The sequence below is a fragment of the Bufo bufo genome, chromosome 1 (assembly GCF_905171765.1).
Source record: "Bufo bufo chromosome 1, aBufBuf1.1, whole genome shotgun sequence".
NCBI classification, from domain to species: domain Eukaryota; kingdom Metazoa; phylum Chordata; class Amphibia; order Anura; family Bufonidae; genus Bufo; species Bufo bufo.
In genome coordinates this window covers 82,791,575-82,811,702 of record NC_053389.1, presented here as the reverse complement: position 1 = coordinate 82,811,702, position 20,128 = coordinate 82,791,575, and the positions used below count along the sequence as shown (strand labels likewise).

The 20,128-nt window shown below is 43.7% G+C and overlaps 1 protein-coding gene across 1 annotated transcript in view; it reads left to right on the top strand.

The window, feature by feature from the left end:
- Nucleotides 1-4,314: 4,314 nt before the first annotated feature.
- LOC120989751 (5-hydroxytryptamine receptor 3A-like) overlaps nucleotides 4,315-20,128 on the top strand; it is a 51,093-nt gene continuing 35,279 nt past the window's right edge. Inside the window, exons 1-3 of the mRNA XM_040418085.1 lie at nucleotides 4,315-4,357; nucleotides 5,366-5,517; nucleotides 19,560-19,604. Coding sequence (XP_040274019.1) covers nucleotides 4,315-4,357; nucleotides 5,366-5,517; nucleotides 19,560-19,604 — 240 coding nt within the window. The remainder of the gene's footprint in view (nucleotides 4,358-5,365; nucleotides 5,518-19,559; nucleotides 19,605-20,128) is intronic.

Here is a 20,128-nt window from a genome sequence, read left to right as displayed (position 1 = left end):
GTTGAATTTGCTGTATGGATAGGTCAGGGTTAACAACTGTGACCCAGCCTCTTTGGATGCTAGGAGATGGACCTGGGTCTGCCCTAATCAGTAGAGAGTCGTCTAGCTGTATTACTGAGTGGGCACATCTGCTTGCCCCTAAGGACTAGGCCTGAGTCCTGGAGAACCATCATCTCTGAGACAGTTTCAGCTAAGAACACAGATTTAGGCCTCTTGCACACGACCGTATGGCTTTATCTGTATTTTGCGGTCCGTTTTAAACGGATCTTCTGTTTTTTTTGTATTTTGAGGATCGTAAACGGAAACAGAAGCATACAATAATGTTTAAACAGTAAGTTCTATAAAAATTGGGCTGGGCATAACATTTTCAATAGATAGCTATGCATTCCGTTTCTTTTGTGGAACCATTGACTTGAATAGAGCCACGGAACGTGATTTGCAGGCAATAATAGTACATGTTCTATCTTTGAACGGAACGGAAATACGGAAACGGAATGCATACAGAGTACCTTCTGTCATTTTTCGGACCCTTTGAAGTGAATGGTTCCGCATACGGACCACAAGCGGAACACAAAAAAATGGAATGGAAACGGAAAAAATAAACGTTCGTGTGCAAGAGGCCAAAGAAGGGGAAAGAAGATAAGACGGTCCAGAACCTGCAGCGCCATGTGCTGGATTCAGTCAGCAAGTGACTGGGCATGTTTACAGCTGTGAGAGGGAAAGGGAGTACAACAACCCCCATCATTGTTGCTAGTCATCCACACATTGCTATTGGGAAGAAACTGCTTTTGTAATTGTGCCTTGATACTGTTGGATGTACTACTACTCATATTGTGCACTTTAGTAAAGAGAGACTTATTTATTTACTACAACTGGCCTGGTGACTGACTTCATGACAGTACTCCGGGCACCAAGGGGACCCCAACTACCACTAGGCAGGCGCCCCAACACCAGGGTGTACCCCAACAGAAGAAAGGGTGCATCCTCTTGTAACTGCAGGCATTCTTATAAACCTTAACTTGCCCCACTTGGCCAGACCTGTAAAGGGAAGCTAACTTACCTGCTTCCGGCGCTGGCTCCCCGCTCCTTCTCCACTGGGCTCCTTCGCTGTAAAGATCCAGTTTGATGCCACCTGCAGCTCATCACTGGCCATGGCCCCTTGCGTCATGTGAATATTGTCATGATATAGGGGGAGCCGAACCTATTTTTTTTCCCGTGTCCATTCCGTTTTTTTTGCAGACCGTATGCGGAACCATTCACTTCAATGGGTCCACAAAAAAACGGAAGTTACTCTGTTTGCATTCCGTTTCGGTATGTCCATATTTCTGCTACCAAAAAAAATAGAATATGTCATATTTTTTTCCGCATTACGTACAAGGATAGTACTGATCTATTAGGGGCCAACTGTTCTGTTCCGCAAAATACGGAATGCACACAAATGTCATCCATATGTTTTGCGGATCCATTTTTTGCAGACTGAAAAATACATACGGTCGTGTGCATGAGCCCTTAAAGTGCTTTTCTGAGACTTTATAAGGCTTATCCAGTCTCTAAAAAATTAAATCAAAGACAAAAAAACTGCAGCAAATGCTCTAAAAAATATTAGCCCCCCCCCCTTCCCCACCGATCCAGCATAGAAGCCCCAGCAGCTGGAACCTAAGGGGTCACGAGCCATACTGCAGACATCACCACTCAGCAATAAGAAGGAACAGGACCACTAAAGTCAACTACCGGGACTGCTGCCGAAGCACCTGCATTGGAGGATAGAAGAGGAGAGTAGTGGGGTTTGAGAAACGAGGCCATTTAATGCCGATGGTCTTTCCGTAGAAGATAATTAGCAGAATGAGGGGGCTGTAGCGCTTGCAGTAACTGGGACTGAGATGTAATACCCGACTCAGCCCCAACTATATTTATGGCACTGTGACTGATGGGCGGAGGTCTTCAACCTATGGACCACTGTGGCACTGGTTACCCTTTTCAAAAAGACATAGCTGCCACTGACACTCCCCAATGTCACATGCCTGTCACAGGACTATATTCATAATTGTCACCCGAATTCCTCTAAATAAAATATGGAGTAAAACAATCCATACCCCGTGTCCTGCTTTGTCAGACTATTTGGTTGTCGGTGTCAGAATCACATATCTTGAGATACTTCGCACCCGCAATAGATAACTATATGCTGAAACTAGTCACCGCTGATTGCACCGTTTCATTTTCTTTACTCGATTACGGGGGCAGAAATCTTTCTTTAGTTCTTTCAGCAGCAGCTGTAGAAATTTGCTTCGCAGCAAGTAACCTGCTGTAAGGCTATTTTCACACTTGCGCTGTTAATCACGGTATTTTGATACGGCAGAGGATGTCAATACCGGAATTAAACAGATCCGTTTTGATTTTGCACATCAGGATGAATCCATTCCGTTAGAATGCGGTTGTGTGAAGAAAAAAAACGGATCCGGCGCTAAATACATTGATAGTCAATGGGGTATAGAATTTTTTAGGCTCCTAAAAAACGGATCTGTCGCCATTAACTTACATTGTATTTAGTGACGGATGCAGTTTGTTCTGTTTCTGTGACCGGACACAAAACTGCCGCTTGCAGTGGTTTTCTGTCTGGTCACAAAACGGAATGCTGCCGGAACGGAAGACGCCCTGATGCATCCTGAACGGATCTCTTTCCATTCAGAATGCATGAGGACTAAACGGATTATATCTTTTTTTCCAGTATTGAGAACCTCTGCCGAATCTCAATACCAGAAAACAACAACGCAAGTGTGAAAGTAGCCTAAGGGCTCATGCACACGACCGTATGTATTGGGGTGGCGTCAGTGTGACATTCGTGTTGCATCCGTATTTTTTGCGGATCCATTGTAACAATGCCTATCCTTATCCGCAAAACAGACAAGAATAGAACACGTTCAATTATTTTTTTTGCTGGACTACAGAACAGACATATGGCGTGCTGTCCACATTTTTCAGTTCAATTCAATGGGTCCACATCCTATCCGCAAAAAATGCTGATCGGATGTAGACCAAAAATACTGTTGTGTGAATGAGCCCTAAAGGCTCGGAAAAGTCAGTGTCTCTGGAAAAGTTTTCCCGAACTGAACCTAAGGGATCTACAGGATACAGTCGTATACACAGCCTCAGCTCCGGGCTAATGCTTTCCTCCTACACTGCGACCAGCTTTGTGTTACTGAATTGAACACAATTATAGCGAACCCTGAGCAGTGTGACAGCTGAGGCCAACTAAGGATCGCTGTGTAGCAGGTCAGCCATAGAAATGAATGGGGTTGCAGTGCGACTCTCAAGTTGCCGCGACCGCGAACCCAGAATCTAAAAAAAATAGTAGGGTTGGATTTTTTCTGATTTCAGGGTTGCGGGTGCGGCAACTTAAGAGTCGCACTGCAACCCCATTCATTTCTATGGCTGCCCTGCTACACTGAGGTCCTTAGTCGCGCAGCTGTCACCCCCAAGATCGCTGTGTAGTCCTGGTCATCAAAGTAAAGAAAAGAGCTGAGCAAGCCTCCATGTGCTGCGACATGAACCTGCAGCGGGACGTGGCTGCCCCTCCAGTATTGGGACCCTCACTTAATCGGCTGGAGTCATCGCTCTCATTTATAAATGCTCCATAGACTAAGGCCCCATGCACACGAAGGTATTTTCTTTCCGTGTCCGTTCCGTTTTTTTTTGCGGACGTATACGGAACCATTCATTTCAATGGGTCTGAAAAAACGGAAGTTTCCGTATGTCCGCATTTCCGTTCGGCAAGAAAATAGAACATGTCCTATTATTGTCCGCAGTACAGGCAAGGCTAGGACTGTTCTATTAGGGGCCAGCTGTTCCGTTCTGCAAAATATGGAATGCACACAGACGTCATCTGTATTTTTGGCGGACCTCAAAATATATACGGCCGTGTGCATGAGGCCTTACAATGTTGTCTTTCAGACCTCCACACCCCTCCTCCAGCAAAAAAAAAAAAAGGCTTCAAGTGGTAACGTGAACAGACCACTAAACTGACGAAACACATAACTCTGTAGTATGATCGCCATGACGTGGCTGTAACTACAGTACTACACAGAGGGAGGGCTCGGTCCTCTGCTTATAAAGGAGGAGCCGTTCCATGGGTGGACTGTGTATATTAGGAGAACATAAAGGATACCTGCAGCAAGCACCACTGTAGGATGACGTGCAAGTGACAGGGAGGAGAGTGCGGCTTAAAATGAAACTAAGCAGCCTTGTGTAAATACTGACTTCATCAGGCGCTGGGGATGAACTATAAGTCTGGATTCTTCTCTGGAGGTAACGGCCACTATGGTGACTGTGCTTATCCTGCTTGTGCTCTTCCCATATACAGGTGAGTGCACCAGGGCTTTACAGATCAGCTTTTGGCATCATTTTGGAGTATATACAGTGAGATTTTAAATGGTGGTTAAATCTATTTTTATTACTTTTATTTTTTTATGTTAGGAGGCATGGAGGGTCTTAGTTATAAGGAAAGATTAAAAGAATTGAATTTATTTAGTCTCAAGAAGAGACGTCTAAGGGGGGACACGATTAACCTTTATAAATATATAAATGGACCATACAAAACATACGGTGAAAAACTGTTCCATGTAAAATGCCCTCAAAAGACAAGGGGGCACTGCCTCCGACTGGAGAAGAAAAAGTTCAGCCTCCAGAAGCGTCAAAGCTTCTTTACTGTAAGAACTGTGAATCTGTGGAATAGACTTCCTCAGGACGTGGTCACAGCAGGAACAGTGGACAATTTAAAAAGGGTTTAGATGAATTCTTAAAAGCAAATTACATTAATGCTTATAAAAACGTGTAGAAATATGAGTCTCACTTTCTTCTGGGATTCGTGTCCCCACCTATCCCTTGGTTGAACTTGATGGACGTTTGTCTTTTTTCAACCGTATTAACTATGTAACTTCTCCTCCCGCTTCTTCTTCTATTTCTTATAGAGCCATTAGGGCACTTTTACTTATTAGGTTTTTCTTCCCACTATAATGAGTTGTAATACCCGTGTATTGATATATGCTGCATATCATTACCTCTTTTTATATAGTTATATGCTGTGTGTATTTGTATACGCACATATTGTATATGGATGTATAGAAAGAGGGGGGCATGACTTATATGTGTGTTCAGTAGATATAGTGACGTATTTTCAGAAACACAGTATCCTCAGCTGCTGCAGAAGCTCTTTTTGAAGAGTTAGGGATAAAATACTAGGTAATAACTTGTTGGAACGGAGAAAGCGGGAGCAGCACCTGTTAGTCATTGGTTGACACACACACATACAGTAGATATATATAATATTACAGTATATAAATGTTAATATTTTTTTTCATCCTTGAACCAGAGTCATATGACCTGAAATCCAATAAGTCAGCATTGGTGGAGCTCTCAGACTTCCTTATGGATGGCTACCACAAAGGGGTAAGACCCGTGCAGAACTGGAGAAAAACCACCACTGTATTTATAGAAGTAGCCATATATGCAATTCTTGGAGTGGTAAGTTGCATTTTTTTTTAAATTTCCATGAGTTATTGTCATGTACCAGTCCCCCATCATGTGCCAGTAATAAGCCCCCCATCATCTCCCAGTAATAATCCCACCCATCATGTGCCAGTAATAAGCTCCCATCATGTGCTAGTAATAAGCCCCCCATCATGTGCCAGTAATAAGCCCCCCATCATGTGCCAGTAATAAGATTCCCCCCATCATGTGCCAGTAACAAGGGCCCCAAATCATGTGCCAATAACAAGAGCCCCCCCTATGTGCCATTAATAAGAACCCCCCATCATGTGCCAGTAATAAGAACCCCCCATCATGTGCCAGTAATAAGAACCCCCCATCATGTGCCAGTATTAAGCCCCCCCATTATGTGCCAGTAATAAGAGACCCCCATCATGTGCCAGTAATAGGAGCCCCCCCTCATGTGCCAGTAACAAGAGCCCCCATCATGTGCCAGGAACAAGAGCCTCCCCATGTGCCAGTAATAAGAGCCCCCCATCATGTGCCAGTAATAAGAGCCCCCCATCATGTGCCAGTAATAAGACCCCCCCATCACGTGCCAGTAATAAGAGCCCCCCAATGTGGCAGTAATAAGAGCCCCCCCATCATGTGCCAGTAATAAGAGCCCGATCATGTGCCAGTAATAAGCCCCTCCATCATGTGCCAGTAATAAGCCCCCCCATCATGTGCCAGTAATAAGCCCCCCATCATGTGCCAGTAATAAGCCCCCCATCATGTGCCAGTAATAAGCCCACCCATCATGTGCCAGTAATAAGCCCCCCATCATGTGCTAGTAATAAGTGCCCCCATCATGTGCCAGTAATAAGCCCCCCCATCATGTGCGAGTAATAAGATTCCCCCATCATGTGCCAGTAATAAGCTTCCCCATCATGTGCCAGTAATAAGCCCCCCATCATGTGCCAGTAATAAGCCCACCCATCATGTGCCAGTAATAAGCCCCCCATCATGTGCTAGTAACAAGCCCCCCCATCATGTGCCAGTAATAAGCCCCCCATCAGGTGCCAGTAACAAGAGCCCCCCCTGTGTGCCATTACTAAGAACCCCCCCATCATGTGCCAGTAATAAGAACCCCCCATCATGTGCCAGTATTAAGCCCCCCATTATGTGCCAGTAATAAGAGACCCCCATCATGTGCCAGTAACAAGAGCCCCCCCATGTGCGAGTAACAAGAGCCCCCCATGTGCCAGTAAGAGCCCCCCCATCATGTGCCAGCCCAAAAACAAGAGCTTAGAGCCCCCCAATGTGCCAGTAACAAGAGCCCCCCTAATGTGCCTGTAAAACTATTGTACATGTAAAAAAAAAACACTTATACTTTCCTGCATGTCAGCGATGCGATGCAGGCCTCTTCCGACCTGTGTCCCGCACTGTATGGCTCAGGCGGCACTATGACGTCATCGCGCTGCCTATGCCGGCCTCTGATAGGCTGCCGGCCTAGTGCCTGCAGCCTATCAGAGGAAGGGGAAGAGACACGCCTCTCCCTCCCCTGCCCCGCCGCACTAGCACAAGCAGATGACTATTGAGATGAGCGCAATGGAAGCGCTCATCTCCCTGTGCCCGGCTGCGGCCGCTCAGTTGGGGGGGTATTTTAGTTGGGGGGCACATGGGGGGGTCACAGCGTGATGTAGGGGCGGCCTTGGCCCCCCCTTGGCGACGCCACTGTCTAAGGTCCTGGCCTTGTGATGGGGTTACGCGATTAGATCCAATGCTAGTGACCCGGGTGTGATAAATTCAGCGCCGGGTCATGAGGGACACAGAACCAAAAGGATTCTGTGCCAAAGCTCGATGTACAGGCAACGGTGTATTCAAACCAGGCTTCTGCGCCAGCGGACACCATTTTAAATGATCGGCCACCGACGTAAATTTACTGTTATTGGTTGCGAAACTTTGGTGAACTTTGGTGAATCAGCCGAATCAAAATTTTCAAAACTTCGCTCACCTCTACCCAGCACCCCTCACATCGAACAGGTGACTGTGATGCGGCCTCCTCACAGCCTACCAGGCATGGCGCCATACATTGTATAGTGGCTGTGCTTGGTATTGCAACTCAGGCCCTTTCACTTTGAATGGGGCTGACCTGCAACTAGACCATGTGATCAATGAACGCAGCTGCAGCACTCACCTGATCAGCGGGTGCTGGGAGTTGGACCCCCGTTGATCAGATCTTGATGACCTTTCCTGAGGTTGGGTAACCAACCCCTTTAAGAGCAGTTACAAAGATCGCCTCTAACACCAGAGGATGTGTGCTGTTCTGCATTATCCAGATAATGATCAGGTTTCCCAGCAGGTTGGTAGAAGTCCCAGAAGGAGGACACTTTGTTATGAGCTTATTGTCAAAGAACCCTAGGGATGAAAACCCCCAATGTTTCAATAAGTACATTTCATCATATGCAAAACCGTATATAACCTACATAGAGAAACCCCCGTGTAAGGCCTCATGCACATGGCCGTTGTTTTGGTCCGCATCCGAGTCGCCATTTTGGTGGCTCGGATGCGGACCCATTCACTGCAATGGGGCCTCAAAAGATACGGACAGCACTCCGTATGCTGTCCGCATCCGTTGCTCCGTTCCGTGGCCCCGCTAAAAAAACATGTCCTATTCTTGTCCGCGCTTTGAGGACAAGAATAGGCATTTATATTGAAGGCTGTCCGTGCCGTTCCGCAAATTGCGGAACGCGCACGGACGCCATCTGTGTTTTGCGGATCCGTGATTTGCGGACCGCAAAACACACCACGGTCGCGTGCATGAGATCTAAAGAGAAGCCGTGCTCAGTCTTCAGAGTCAGGATATGTTAACTTCTTGATAAACGACTTGATAAAACTGCTGTACACAAGTGTATCTAAAACCTAGAAAACAACCATTTGTTTTGCAAATTATGCTTCGTACCAGTCGTCTCAATAGGAAAAGAAAATTAGACTCTATGAATTTTAATACAGAAAACATTTGGCAGCTTGAATCATTAGCTGGAAAAAAAATGCATCTCTAGGTTCAGACTGTCAGGCTCTGCAGTTTCCACTGTACCTACTGAAATAGGCAAATATTCTGGCTAAATAGAGCTATCCGTAAAGGGATACATACACCTGTGCACCTACCCTATTATATTGCTTCACTGCATCTGTTGGATGCAGGTGCTGTTGCAGTCTTCATTTTGTTTAAAGCAAAAAATATGAGAAAATATACAGAATACAATGTTACACTTGGTGTCTGTGCTCTAACACCCGGTGGTACCATGGTGGCAAATGCTACTACAAGTGAGGAGCGAATATCTTGAAATTCTTGAAAATCAGACAGATGATTGGATTTGGGTCTGGATAAATTTGACAAAAATAAAAAATGCTCCAATTGCCCTGAAAAGTTGTATATGACACTCTGAGATCTCTGAGGACTGTATCCAGAGGCCCAGGAGGAGCAGATGGAGGATGGGAGCGGCAATGGCTCTGGCAGTAGTTGTACTCGCAAATCACAATCGCGATCCTCATACTGGCAGTCCCTAGGACCATGCAGTGACCGGAAGGCACGCCCTTTCTTCCATCAGGGCACTCCCTGGTATTTGGGCTCCCCTGGTGGTTGGGGGACTGTTGGTGTTAGGTATTGTTCTCGGTGCAAAGCAGGAGAGTAGCCGGACTGGCCAGCGAATGGTGGAGTCAATAACCAGGGTAGTAGGTGTAAATAAGTCTCTCTTTATTAAAGTGGAGAATAGGAGTTGTAGTAACAAGGCACAGTTCCAAGTAGATCACAGTATCATTCCTTGATATTAGCAACATATGGTATAGATATCAGCAATGTTGGAGGTTGCAGTACTCCTTCTCTCTGTCTCTCTAAAGTCTCTCTGCAGAACTATAGAGGACAATGAGGTTCTTGTTAACTGCTTCTGCAGTTCCCAAGCTGAGGGGATGCAGATAAAAGATGGACAATTGGACAAACCATCTCAATGCATGGAAGGGTGCATTGCTAATATTCCCTCTCACAGCAACAAAGTCTCTCAGCCATAAACGTGCACACTACCTTGCTGACTGACTCCAGTGCACGGCCTTGTAGATTCTGGACCTTCTCATTCCCCTCTCTCACGAGCACTTTAATGGTAAAGTAGCTTCCTTGGTTGTACATGTTTCAGAGATAAAGGTTCTGTGAGCTCAGACCTAGCTCTGAGGACCTTGTTCATGTAGGTCTTCACTGTTCCTCCGGCAGAACTGGTCTCTCTCTTTCTCTATCTCTCTGACTAACAAGGACATGGACCCAGGTTCATCTTCTGGCAACTTAAAAGGATGAGCCAAGGTGTTAACTTTTAATTGTTCATAAGATGCTATTAGGTACACAAATATAATAAAACACCACATTTAACCTAGCAATATAACATTACGTTAATTAACCCTTTGCAGTGACCCTTTTCTGGGCTCCTGCATGTAGACAACTAATTTCAAGCTCCTTAATGTGCAAAGATGTATCTCCTAAGGAAAGATAACCATCTTGCTAGCACCACCTTGTGGAAGTGAAGACCTACAAGTCAAAATCAGATTATTATTTTTTTAACAAGCCTTTGGATATCATTAGAAATGAAAAAACAAGCTCTTGGATATGACAAGAGAAAATAGTTAAATATCTATCCGTAGACAGCTGTTTCAGGGTGCATACCCCTCATCTGTATCAAGTAGATTCTGGATGGCTGAGTCTGATACCTTGGATGCAGGGTGCTGGCTGTCCTTAAAGAGACCACCCCTGTATGGAGACTTACTAGAAGGGTGCCACTTCCACAAGGTGGTGCTAGAAAGATGGCTCTCTTTTCTCAGGGGATCCAACGTTGCATATTGTTTTCCTATGGGGCATTGCCAATAAGTCTCCATGGTGTACTTCCAGACTCCATACAGGACTGGTCTTTTTCAGGTCAGCCAGTACCCTGCCTAAGTTTTTTAATGGGAGTCAGCATTAGCATGCCAGTGACATATATAGCTATGGATAAATGCATGGTTCTAGGTGGTAACAAACATTCTCTTTAAAAGTAAACTGCACCGTAGGATTTGTATGTTTTTTTGTTTTATAAAATGTTCCAAAAACCTTTAACTTTTTGGCGGCAAATGGCTGCCGGTGTACATACACACACCTCCTCCGTTATCTTTTTTAACTTCTGATCTGAACAAATGGCAGACCACTCATCTCTAGCTCCTTCCTAAGCTTTGGAAACAACCCTGGTGATCAAAATGTTTTTTTCTGAGAGGATTGACCCTCTTTAATATTTGGCTCTTATTATTCAGAATAGAAACAGAAATGAAGTACCCCCTGGTGGTCTGACAACTGCCTCCTGATAAACCTCTACTTAATGCACTGCCGAGACCAAACAAAACCACCCTCTACAAAATAGTTATTTCTATGTCGTCCTAACAAATGTAAGGCTGGGGGTTACATGGACATCTTGGGTGTGCACTATGGAGTATCACAGTGTGGCAGGGAGTCCATAGAAATGAATGGAGTCACAGTGTGTCTCTCAGGTTTGCTGCAACTCCGACCCCAGAATTGCAAAAAGATTGGACCCTGGTGGATTTTTTTGCTGTTCTGGGTCACAGATGCAGCAAACCTGCTCTACGACCCCATTAATTTCTATGGCTGCACTGCCACACTGCAACCCGTGGACTCTGTGTTGCCCTAGCCAGTGACAGGCAAAATGCGGCTCTCCAGCTGTTGCAGAATTACAACTCCCAGCATGCAAAGACTGCCTACAGCTTTCAGCCTACAGCAGGGCATGGTGGGAGTTGTAGTTTTGCAACAGCTGGAGAGCCGCAGTTTGCCTATCACTGCGCCTAGCCTAAGGGTACGACCACACAGAGCTGTCGTGAGCTGCTCAGAGCGTGGCTGTGGTCGAGAACCATGTGGCCAATTAGGGCACCGCTATCTCATGTTTAACTAATGAAGACCGCACTGTATAGGTCTGAATTCTTAATGTCCGCGTGGTGTTGAAGGTGCCGTGCAGCTATTAAAGAGGACCTTCCACCGCTCCTGACAGGTCTGTTTTAATAGCTTCCTGCATTCCCCATGCAATAACAATTCCTGCACATCTATTCCTATGACTCTATGTTGTGCCATTCCTTTATTATTTCTACTAGAAGTTATGGATGAATTGCTATTAGCCTTCAGTAAGGGAGAGATCTCTGTACTGACCCCTGATATATTTATACATAGTAATTAAATCTTCCCTCAGTCGTCTTTTTGGGAGAGGCATTACCAGTAGAAAGAGGGAGGTGCTCATGCCGCTCTACAGAGCACTAGTGAGACCTCATTTGGAGTATTGTGCTCAGTACTGGAGACCATATCTCCAGAAGGATATTGATACTTTGGAGAGAGTTCAGAGAAGAGCTACTAAACTGGTACATGGATTGCAGGACAAAACTTACCAGGAAAGATTAAAGGACCTTGAAGGGCTTCTGTCACCCTACTAAACTCAGTGCGCCTGCGCCGATGACGTCTTCTATTTCGGTGATGTCATCGGCGCAGGCGCACTGAGGGAGTTCTGAGGAGGCGAGCCTCCTTATCTCAGAGCGCCTGCGCCGAATGAACACAGGCGCGCAATTTTTGAAATGCTGACAGGGCCGGCCGGAGGAGGAGATCCCGGCTGGCCCTGTCAATCAACACGACGAGGGGGCGGTTTTCTGCAGCTGCTACCAGCAAGTAGCCGCCCTACTTGCTGGTAGAGACCTAATTTACATATTATAAAAGTTCGTTTTTAGAAGAAACTGCTGAACCAAAGTAAGTAAGACCATTATATTTTCATTTATCGCAGTATAAGTAATTTAACTAGCCCAGAAAAAAAAAAATTACTTTAGTGGGGTGACAGAAGCCCTTCAACATGTATAGCTTGGAAGAAAGTTTAGACAGAGGGGATATGATAGAAACTTTTAAATACATAAAGGGAATCAACAAGGTAAAAGAGGAGAGAATATTTAAAAGAAGAAAAACTGCTACAAGAGGACATAGTTTTAAATTAGAGGGGCAAAGGTTTAAAAGTAATATCAGGAAGTATTACTTTACTGAGAGAGTAGTGGAAGCATGGAATAGCCTTCCTGCAGAAGTGGTAGCTGCAAATACAGTGAAGGAGTTTAAGCGTGCATGGGATAGGCATAAGGCCATCCTTCATATAAGATAGGGCCAGGGGCTATCCATAGTACTCAGTATATTGGGCAGACTAGATGGGCCAAATGGTTCTTATCTGACGACACATTCTATGTTTCTATGCCCCTTTTGATGCAACCCATTATCTTATTGGCCTTGGCAGCAGCTGCCTGACACTGGTTTTTGCAGCTCAGTTTGCTGTTTACTAAAATTCCTAGATCCTTTTCCATGTCAGTGTTACCCAGTGTTTTACCATTTATTATGTACGGGTGACTTGCATTATTCCTTCCCATGTGCATAACCTTACATTTGTCAGTGTTAAACCTCATCTGCCACTTCTCTGCCCAAGCCTGCAATCTATCCAGGTCCCTCTGTAGTAGTATACTTTCCTCTTCAGTGTTAATTACTTTACACAGTTTAGTGTCATCTGCGAAAAAAAATATTTTACTGTGCAAGCCTTCTACAAGATCATTAATAAATATATTGAAGAGAATAGGGCCCAATACTGACCCCTGAGGTACTCCACTAGTGACAGTGACCCAATCTGAGTGTGTACCATTAATAACCACCCTCTGTTTTCTATCATTGAGCCAGTTACTTACCCACATACAGACATTTTCTCCCAGTCCGAGCATTCTCATTTTATATACTAACCTTTTATGTGGTACAGTGTCAAATGCTTTGGAGAAGTCCAGATATACTGTACGACATCCATTGATTCGCCGCTGTCAAATCTAAAACTTACCTCCTCATAGAAAATGATTAAATTAGTTTGACATGACCGATTCGTTTCTGGGCTCTATTTTTGGACCCTATTTGAATATTGGCACCACATTTGTTATGCGCCAGTCCTGTGAAACACTCTTTGTCAGTATAGAGTCCATAAATATCAGAAATAAGGGTCTGGCTATGACATTACATAATTCTCTTAGGATACGGGGTGTGTGCCATCTGGTCCTGGCTATTTTAATCTTTTTAAGACACCGCTGTACTTCTTCCTGGGTCAGACAGGGCACTTTTAATGGGGAATTTACTTTTACATTCTGCATTTTATCTGACAGTTTATTTTCTTCAGTGAATACAGTGGAGAAAAAAATATTTAATAGCTTTGCTTTCTCCTCATGGCTCTCTGCAACTCCCCCGTCATCACTCTGTAAAGGGCCTTCAGATTTATAATTTTTACCATTTATATAATTGAAGAACATTTTAGAGTTAGTTTTACTCTCTTTGGCAATTAATCTCTCGGTCTCTAGTTTGGCCACTTTTATTAGTTTTTTACATAAAATTATATATAAATTTGCTTGGCTCCTCCTGCTCCATAACCTGCTGCCTGCAGCTCAGACACTGTGTTCAACCTGACAGGTTCTCTTTAATCTTGTGCCCCCATTTATACCCAGCACCCAGTGATCGCTGGGACAGGAGCAGGAAACTGCATGGACACTACATGATCTGTGTACACAGCGCTTATTGATCCATGTGTATACCATCTCTGCCATCTCTATGGGGAGCCCAGATGTCACTGGAAACAGACCCCCACGCGCCCCCCCCCCCCCCTCCTCGGTTATTGCAGCTATAATCTCCATGCAGTGGCAAACTCTGTAATGACATTCATAAAAGTGCTTACTGAGTTAAATACCGCCCTTAGCCTTTACCACTTTAAACTTACTGCCGGTAGACTTTATACGACAGGGCAGTCCAGAACTGGTTTAAAAAACCCTGTGAATACAAGGAACTAAATCTATGAAAGAGAAAACAATACCAGGTTTAGGGCTCATGTACACGGCTGTATGACTTGATTGGGGAGGAGGAATGGAAGGGAAGCCCACGGAAGCACTACAAAGTGTTTCTGTGGGATTTTGGTTTGTGCCTCTGCACCGCAAAAAAAACTGAACGTGTCCTATTTTTTGTGGTGCAGACCATCTATTGCGGATCACGGACCCAAGTCAGTGGGTCCGCATCTGCAAACGGCGTGCACACAGGCGGTGCCCGTGCATTGCCTATGCAGCACGGGCACACACGCATGTGTGCATGAGCACTTTTTCTGTGCTTTTTGAGATCATCATAAAGTAGTGACAGGCAGTGTGATTTCAGGGGTGGGGGGTGTTACTTGTCAGTATAGTGAAATTTTCACTACATCATGGTTTAGTTGGTGCGGGGCGAGCCAAGCGCTGTGTGACCTAGGAGTCCTGTCAATGATATGTACCAGCCAGTCCTTTCTATTAACCCACATTTATGCTATTAATAGGGAGAAAGCTGTGGGGGAGTATGCAACTCATGTGTTTCCTGATTTCTCATAGAAGTGAATGGAGAGCAGTGCACATGTAAGATGAGACGCTTTAAGATGACTTTATGGTTTTTCTATGGGAGATAAAGCAGCAAGAAATATTATAACCGCACCAAAAAATCTCTGTTAGGTTTGTTTCATGACAATATTGCAGCCAACTTTACGCTGCTCTGAGATCAGTCTTCATCAGAGTGAGACCCACCTATGTATACCCTCTGGATAGCTGACATTCCTCTGAACTGACAGCCTCAACGTCAAAGTCACCACAGTCAAGTCTGAACACACATCAATGCAGAAAACAAAAACTTGGCTGATTACAGCATTCTGTTTTGGAAAACCTTAAAGGGCATCTGTCAGCAGTTCTGTACCTGTTACATATGCATTTGGCAGCTGAAGACATCTGTGTTGGTCCCACGTTCATATGTGTCTGCATTGCTGAGAAAAATGGAATATATGAAAATGAGCCTATTATTATATGCAAATGAGCCTCTAGGAGCAACGGGAGTGTTGCTGTTACACCTAGAGGCTCTGCTCTCTCTGCAACTATCGTGCCCTCTGCACATTGATTGACAAGGCCAGCCAGGGAAAACATAATCACGCCTGCCTGGTCCTGTCAATTAAAGTGCAGATGGAGCGGCAGTTGCAGAGAGAGCAGAGCCTCTAGGTGTAACGGCAATGCCCCTGTTGTTCCTAGAGGCTCATTTGCATATATTAAAACATAATTTTTGTCAGCAAAGTGGGCACATACGAACATGGGACCAACACAGATGCTTTCAGCTGCCAAGAGCACATGGAACAAGTCAGTCAGTTTCATAGGTAGAAATCTGCTGACAGATGCCCTATAACCCCTTAAGGACTCAGCCCTATTTCACCTTAAGGACTTGGCCATTTTTTTCAAATATGATTAGTGTCACTTTAAGTGCTGATAACTTTAAAACGCTTTGACTTATCCAGGCCATTCTGAGACTGTTTTTTCGTCACATATTGTACTTCATGACACTGGTAAAATGAAGTCAAAAAAATAAATTTTTATTTATAAAAAAATACCAAATTTACCCAAAATTTGTAAAAAATTGCAGATTTCCAAGTTTCAATTTCTCTACTTCTATAATACATAGTAATACCTCCAAAAATAGTTATAACTTTACATTCCCCATATGTCTTCTTCATGTTTGGATCATTTTGGGAATGATATTTTATTTTTTGGGAATGTTACAAGGCTTAGAAGTTTAGAAGCAAATCTTGAAATTTTTCAGAAAATATCAAAAACCCAATTTTTAGGGACCAGGTCAGGTCTGAAGTCACTTTGCGAGTCTTACATAATAGAAACCACCCAAAAATGACCCCATTCTATAAACTACACCCCTCAAGGTATTCAAAACTGATTTTACAAACTTTGTTAACCCTTTAGGTGTTCCACAAGAATTTTTGGAAAATAGAGATACAATTTCAAAATTTCACTTTTTGGGCAGATTTTCCATTTTAATAATTTTTTTCCAGTTACAAAGCAAGGGTTAACAGCCAAACCAAACTCAATATTTATGGCCATGATTCTTTAGTTTACAGAAACACCCCATATGTGGTCGTAAACCGCTGTACGGGCACACGGCAGGGCGCAGAAGGAAAGGAATGCCATACGTTTTTTGGAAGGCAGGTTTTGCTGGACAGTTTTTTTTGACACCATGTCCCATTTGAAGCCCCCCTTATGCACCCCTAGAGTAGAAACTCCCAAAAAGTGACCCAATTTTAGAAACTACAGGATAGGGTGGCAGTATTGCTGGTACTAGTTTAGGGTACATATGATTTTTGGTTGCTCTATATTACACTTTTTGTGAGGCAAGGTAACAATAAATAGCTATTTTGGCACTGTTTTTATTTTTTGTTATTTACAACATTCATCTGACAGGTTAGATCATGTGATATTTTTATAGACCAGGTTGTCACGGACGCTGCGATACCTAATATGTATACTTTTTTTTATTTATGTAAGTTTCACAGAATGATTTCATTTTTGAAGCTAAAAAAATCATGTTTTAGTGTTTCCATAGTCTGAGAGCCATAATTTTTTCAGTTTTTGGGTGATTACCTTGGGTAGGGTATGATTTTTGCAGGATGAGATGACGGTCTTATTAGCACTATTTTGGGGTGCGTGTGACTTATTGATCGCTTGCTATTACACTTTTTGTGATGTAAGGTGACAAAAAATGCCTTTTTTTACACCGTTTATATTTCTATTTTTTTACGGTATTCACCTGAGGGGTTAGATCATGTGATATATTTATAGAGCAAGTTATTACGGACGCTGCGATACCTAATATGTATACTTTTTGTTTATTTATGTAAGTTTTACACAATAATATCATTTTTGAAACAAAAAAAAATCATGTTTTAGTGTCTCCATATTCTGAGAGCCATAGTTTTTTCAGTTTTTGGGCGATTATCTTAGGTAAGGTCTCATTTTTTGCGGGATGAGATTATGGTTTGATTGGCACTATTTTGGGGTGCATATGACTTTTTGATCGCTTGCTATTACACTTTTTGTGATGTAAGGTGACAAAAAATGGTTTATTTAGCACAGTTTTTATTTTTTATTTTTTACAGTGTTCATCTCAGGGGTTAGGTCATGTGATATTTTTATATAGCCGGTCGATACGGATGTGGCGATACCTAATATGTATACTTTTTTTTATTTATGTAAGTTTTACACAATAACAACTTTTTTAAAACAAGAAAATTATGTTTTAGTGTCTCCATATTCTGAGCCATAGTTTTTTTAATTTTTAGGCGATTGTCTCAGGTAGGGGCTCATTTTTTGCAGGATGAGGTGACGGTTAGATTGGTCCTATTTTGGTGGGCAAACGCCTTTTTGATCGCTTGCTGTTGTACTTTTTGTGATGTAAGGTGACAAAAAATTGTTTATTTACCACAGTTTTTATTTTTTATTTTTTACGGTGTTTATCTGAGGGGTTAGGTCATGTGATATGTTTATAGAGCCAGTCGATACGGACACGGCGATACCTAATATGTATACTCCCCCCCCCCCCTATTTTTTACCTTTCTTTTTTTTACTTTATTTGGGGAAAATGACGTTTTTGTTTATGTTTACTTGAAACTTTTAATTTTTGGGGGGGAAAACTTTATTTTTTCAACTTTTTTTTCACTTCTGTATTGGAATGCATTGGCTGTATGAGTAATACAGTGTGTATTACTCATACAGCTTCTAGCCTGTGAGGTCTAGGGGGGTGGATCTCACAGGCACGTCACAGGAAGGCAGCGGCGATGCCTCAGGAAGGCATTGCGCTGCCTTCCATGCCATCGGGTCCCCCCTACAGCCGCATGGGGATCCGATGGCACCGCCGCCCGCCGGATAAGGTAAAACCGCAAACCGCAGGTCTGAATTGACCTGCGGTTTGCGGCGATCGCCGATGCGGGGGGGTCACATGACCCCCCCCCGGGGTTGTGACAGGATGCCCGCTGAATGATTTCAGTGGACATCCTGTTGCGATTAACCCTCGCCGCACCGCAATGCCGTTTTAAAGTTAGGACGTACCGGTACGTCCTGGGTCCTTAAGGACTCGGCAAACATGGCGTACCGGTACGTCCTAAGTCCCTAAGGGGTTAAAAGGGTTGTCCCATCTGGCTCCATTTACCACTATGGGAGTTCAGAAAATAACCGTGGAGCTGAGCTATTTTTGGAAGTCCCAAAGCAATGAATGGAGAGTGGCTGTCTTGTGCAATACCCCACAAAGGGTTTCTGCAATTGTTTGTTATATTTTGTCCTAATGTCATATTATGTGTTATATTCCATTCCTCCACTCTTGGTGGAAGTGGGCTGGTGAAGGGAGAGGAAGCACATGCCAGTTCCTACTCCTAGGAACTATATCCAATTCTCCCGTAATACCAACACTCCAGACAGATTTTCAGTATCAAGTACACTGCTTCCAGAAAGCATCAGTGTGACAAAACAGTAGAATGATCAGGAAAATTCTAGCTTTATAGACACTGCTGCAAGTAAGGATCTACAGCTCAGACACCCATCACCCAAACCACCTCCAGGCCAGACCAACTTCAAGCCAGTATCACAGTCGACACCTATATCCAAAAGTGCCTGCAAGTGCTATTAAAATTGCCACACAACCAGCCACCACAACTCCTCATCTGGTGCGAGAAACTGCACTTTGTACTTAATACTGCTGGATGTGCCACAATTTATATTTTGCACTATATAAAGAGAGTTTACTTCTGATCTGATTCTTCAAACTACCTTTTCACTGCACCGAAACACAGGGAGCAACAGCCTGAGGAAGTACACCATGACACGTCATCACATCAGGGCCGATACCACTCCCATCCTCTGCATCAGCTCCTCGGGGGCTCGCTGCACTTGCTCCCCCTTCTCTTCAGAGACATGAGCAGGTTCCATACATGGAACCCTCACTTATCTGATATTTATATCCTATCCTATCCATATGCTGTAAATTACCCAGATAGGAATGCTACTTCATAGCTTTCAGAGTGGAAATAAAATGAGCGGATACACAGCACAGATAGTATTTTGCTAGGACATTGAATACTTTGTGTCTCTTTGCTGTGTTAATATTTGTATAAATGTCTTTTCTTCTCTTCCTATGTTAACAGGATGAGAAAAACCAAATTGTGAAGAGCTATATCTGGTACAACCAGGTAATGTTCCAGATATTGTGTAGAAGGAACCCCCTCTTACAGCATTATAATAATAATACAGGTGGGCCATTTATATGGATACACCTTAATAAAATGGGAATGGTTGGTGATATTAACTTCCTGTTTGTGGCACATTAGTATATGTGAGGGGGGAAACTTTTCAAAATGGGTGGTGACCATGGCGGCCATTTTGAAGTTGGCCATTTTGAATCCAACTTTTGTTTTTTCAATAGGAAGAGGGTCATGTGACACATCAAACTTATTGGGAATTTCACAAGAAAAACAATGGTGTGCTTGGTTGTAACTTTATTCTTTCATGAGTTATTTACAAGTTTCTGACCACTTATAAAATGTGTTCAATGTGCTGCCCATTGTGTTGGATTGTCAATGCAACCCTCTTCTCCCACTCTTCACACACTGATAGCAACACCGCAGGAGAAATGCTAGCACAGGCTTCCAGTATCCGTAGTTTCAGGTGCTGCACATCTCGTATCTTCACAGCATAGACAATTGCCTTCAGATGA